The 4,302-nt window shown below is 35.7% G+C and overlaps 1 protein-coding gene across 2 annotated transcripts in view; it reads right to left on the reverse strand.

Moving 5' to 3' along the window:
* Positions 1-3,977, reverse strand: part of LOC105171265 — a 4,945-nt gene extending 968 nt beyond the window's left edge. For both annotated transcript variants that reach the window (XM_011092325.2, XM_011092324.2), the window contains exons 1-7: positions 3,665-3,977; positions 2,381-2,476; positions 2,135-2,209; positions 1,895-1,963; positions 1,450-1,526; positions 980-1,068; positions 445-574 (exon numbers count right to left, since the gene is read on the reverse strand). In XM_011092325.2, coding sequence (XP_011090627.1) covers positions 445-574; positions 980-1,068; positions 1,450-1,526; positions 1,895-1,963; positions 2,135-2,209; positions 2,381-2,476; positions 3,665-3,835 — 707 coding nt within the window. In that variant the 5' untranslated portion in view covers positions 3,836-3,977. The remainder of the gene's footprint in view (positions 1-444; positions 575-979; positions 1,069-1,449; positions 1,527-1,894; positions 1,964-2,134; positions 2,210-2,380; positions 2,477-3,664) is intronic.

The raw sequence follows: 4,302 nt of genomic DNA on the forward strand, positions 1-4,302 counted from the left end.
TAAAAAACTATGGTACATCAATACTATTTACTACAATCAAACAAAACCATCACGAAAACTTAAGTTTTGACCACGGCTAATCGACATTTAAGAACCATGGCAGATATTTTTGCCTCGCTTACAAAGACAATGGCTAATAGTAGTTGCACAGCCGTGATCTATTAGTACTTGCCATGAATTTTAACTTTAATCGTAGTAATTAACCACGACAAAAAATCTTTGTTTCTAGTAAAACATGCACAAACAAGAGAAATAAGAATTACATTCTTATCAATGTCAGAATCAACTCCGATGTCAAGATGTTAAGATGTTGGCATGTTTCCAAACATCAGTATTTAATCCCATATAGATGAAACTGACATGTAAAGAAGGTTTTAAGGGCAAAAACTATCATGTTTCAAAGTGTAAACATGAATATGACAACTGCAGCTTTGAGAACGATACCTGTCTAGTTCCTTGGCATCGAGCTGCCCACTATAAATAAGCTTTTCAAGCCGTTCATCGATGAGATTGACATGCTCTTTTCCAATATCCAAGGAATAACCAAGGATGGGAAGGCCAAGTAAGTAAGCAACTACAATATCAAAACCCTCCGATCAAACTTTACACTTAGAGAGACTTTCGAAGAGATAAATACATTACTAGTAAAACATGACAATATCATCCAACAAAATAAAGTCTTGTAACCAAAGGGGGTAATAGTAGAAGATGTGCCAAGCTAAAAATAATAAACAGGTCAGAAGTCCAAATCTGTTTGTGTGATAAGAAAATCTGAAAGTTACATAGAACTATATTCATGATTGGGATTTCTTTCATATGTGCGTGGCGCCTGTGCTTGCATGTCTGTGCCTTTAATGAACTAACAGCATAACTAAATGATTGTTGCATGAGATAAATTGATGACCTAAAACGGAAGTACGGTATTGTTACATGAGCCTAAACTATGTTTGACAACATTAAACTGTGAGATCAATGATACCTAAGAAATGAGCTGCTTCATGTCTGGCAATCCTCTCCTGGTAATCAGGGAAGAACGAAGAAAATCCACCAATGGCAGCTTGAAGCAGCCTACATTCCAGAAATTGGAGAGGTTTAACTTATAACGTTATGTAATGTGGTCTTATGTGGAATGTGCATGAGCACTAGGGCACATTTACCCTAATTCTTTCTTAAAAAATATTCACAAGTATGAAAAGAAACAATAGATAATAAAATAGAACCTAGAATATTATAATATTTTCTTACAAGCATCTGCCTTAGTCACATATTGTTAGAGATACTAACTAATAAATGATTGTGCCCTCTAATTTAAACTTTTACATGAGTAGGTCATTGCCAAACAAGGGGTCCTAGGTTCAAATCTCATCCACTCTAACAGCTTAAACTTTTAGATAGGTAACCATTCAACACAAATAATAGTGTGGACCAGATGGCTGTTTAACTACTTACCCTGGCGAAATACTCCCTACAGCAAGAACTATCAAAGAGATGCTTCCAATCAAGTACGGCACAAAAAAGCCCCAGTCCTGCGCAACAAGGAAATGACCAATCAAGAATGTCCTGAAATTTTTGTTACTGTCAACACTTTGGACTTGCAATGTTGTTATTATGTGTAGCATTAAAGGTCTCTAGCTTTCAGATGAAGTAGTCATACAATGTGTGTGTGTGTGAACTAATAGACTTGTATTTCCACTTGCAGTTCCAATGTCAGAATGTTTGAGTAAGAATGGAAGGAATATCTGTAAGGCCATATAAAGCTATAAACTTGTTGCTGCCAGTGAATGCAAATAAAAAGCTACTTCTATTGGTTAGAGATATTTACGACTCAAAGATAGTGGTAACCTGAGAACGAGAATAAGCAAATAGTTTAACGAAGGAAGGTGGCAGAAGCTACCCCAGGAAGCTGGCCAGCAAGAACGCCCAGAAATCCTGTTGTGCCGACCACGGTAAAGAGAAAAGCTGCCTGCATCACTGAACAAAATTAACTCAATAAACACACAAAATTTCATCCACAGTTTCTACTTCAAACTGCTGAAAAAGTGCATTAAATCTAAGGACGGTTGTTACACACTTGCCCAATAGAAACTCTATTAAGGCCACATCATGCTTTTAACTATGGTTTCATAGAACTTACATCATTTCGGGTGCTAGGAATAGCAAGATTCTCTGCATTCTTTATGCCAAGAGATGTCAACTCCCGAAGAGATGTCTGTAACAGAGACAATGTAGATAAAAGTCCTCCACCATATTCAACTTAGCACTACTCAAGATGCTAACCAAAAATACTCATCAAATAAATGCTTGAGGTGGGAAATGCAACAAAAGTTTGAGTGGCTATTCGCTGAAATTTCATATAGAATAGTTGTAGACACTGACTGACCGTACGACGTGAGACATATGGTTGAGAACTCCATTTCTTGGCCCAACCAACTTCACTCAACTGATCAAGTGCCTCTTTGACAGCATCACTGTCTTTCTGCGATGAACCATACAAATACACAATACAAGTTATCCATAAAAACCAATGTTCAGAAGAAAATTTATTCTATTCATCTTGTGATGTTGTCGTCTCTAGAGAGGGGTGTATATGTGTTCATCTGTCTGCACAACAGGTAGAAATGGCTGCCACTACCATACTTTATTACAGTAAACTGAAGTCTCGCAGAGTGATGGGAAACTTGTGGGTTGTGGCAGTCAACAGACGACATGATTTCTGCGGAACAACTCTTTATCGATGGTCAAGAAGAAAACCCGTCACATAATATGCATCTTTCAACTAATTCACTTCTAATATCTTTTAAATTTTTATCTTACTGATTCAACTTGAGAAGCAATAATAATAAAAAAACTTACAATATAGTAATTCATTAAATAGATCATAATACAAAGAGTCTCTAAACAAGAAGTGCAAATTCCGTTATTCCATATAGCATTTGTGAATGTGAGACATAATATGGCTGCAATCCACTATTACTAGATATTAGCTATGGTACATGTATATTCGGAGAGTAATATTTGTTGACTCACTACAAAAGAATAGATTATTCGCTATAACAGTCTACGGCTTAACAATAATGTCAATCATCAATATCCACCATGGTAATTCAAAACCAGTGCGACAACTTAAATTTTGACTATGGATAGTTAATATTCAGTATGGTTTTAGCTATGGTAAAACATTTGTCATAGTTTCTAGCTATGATTAATGTTTTAACCTTGCCAGCAGAAACAACAGTTCGTAGCCGTTGCATAGCCGTAGTTAATTGGTATTCCGCGATATTTTACTTTTAACTATGATGAAAACAATGACAAAAGGTCATAATTCGGTCGATCCCAACATGTATCAACCAATATTATAGGATATCAGCCAATGCATTGAACCATGGTAGACACTTACACCCCCAACTCCAACCCCGCCAAGCCACAGCCGACTCCAAAAAAAGATAACTTTTAATTCGCACATAAATTTTCTACAAAAAGTACGCGATTAGGGCAAGATATATTGCACAAGCTGGGCAACGCTGTATCAAGAATCTATACGAGTAACCATTGGAATTCAATAAGCAGCTATCAAGTTCGCAAACTGTCAACTCACTCCATCCATCGAATCAAATATCCAAATAATATGCGATACAGGAAGCAACAAAATGAAGGAATGATGAACCTTAGCAAAGGCGGATTCCAGAGTGGTAAGATCGATTCCCGGAGCAGCAGACGAGGAAGCCCGAACTTTCAAACGTTTACTGGGTTTAGTGAGCAGATTGGAGTCGTGTGCTGGGTTGAATGTCGTGGGTCTGTAGAGAGAGAAAACGAGTGATGCGAGAGAAAGGGACATATCTGTGTATGTGTATTTCTCTCTCTAACTTCGTCTTCTCCAAAAGCAGTGAGCTGATAAGGTTTCGCGCGGCCGGAGAGCTGACAGTTAACAACACCGTTGGCCTACTCTCCACCACTTCTAACTCAAAAAAATGCAGATTTTTGAGTTTATTGTTTTTAATTCTCTAAAAACATATATCCTATATATAACACATTTAAATAAAAAATAAATTATAACGATCTCTCTTAAAATTTGATATAATTATAAATATCATTTATTATTTAAAAATTATCAATACTTTTGATATTTAATAAAATTATGTAATTTTCGAATGAAAGCATGGAATTATTAACTTTGTCCTTAATATATTTTTTCTTTCTTAAAAAAATTAAAAAAAAAACAAACGAGAGAATTTCTTAAAAAAAATTGTCCACTTAATCCATCAAAAGAATTTTAAAATAAGTAAAATTATAATCCACAGTTTA

This window comes from Sesamum indicum, linkage group LG9, assembly GCF_000512975.1.
Source record: "Sesamum indicum cultivar Zhongzhi No. 13 linkage group LG9, S_indicum_v1.0, whole genome shotgun sequence".
Taxonomy (NCBI): Eukaryota; Viridiplantae; Streptophyta; class Magnoliopsida; order Lamiales; family Pedaliaceae; genus Sesamum; species Sesamum indicum.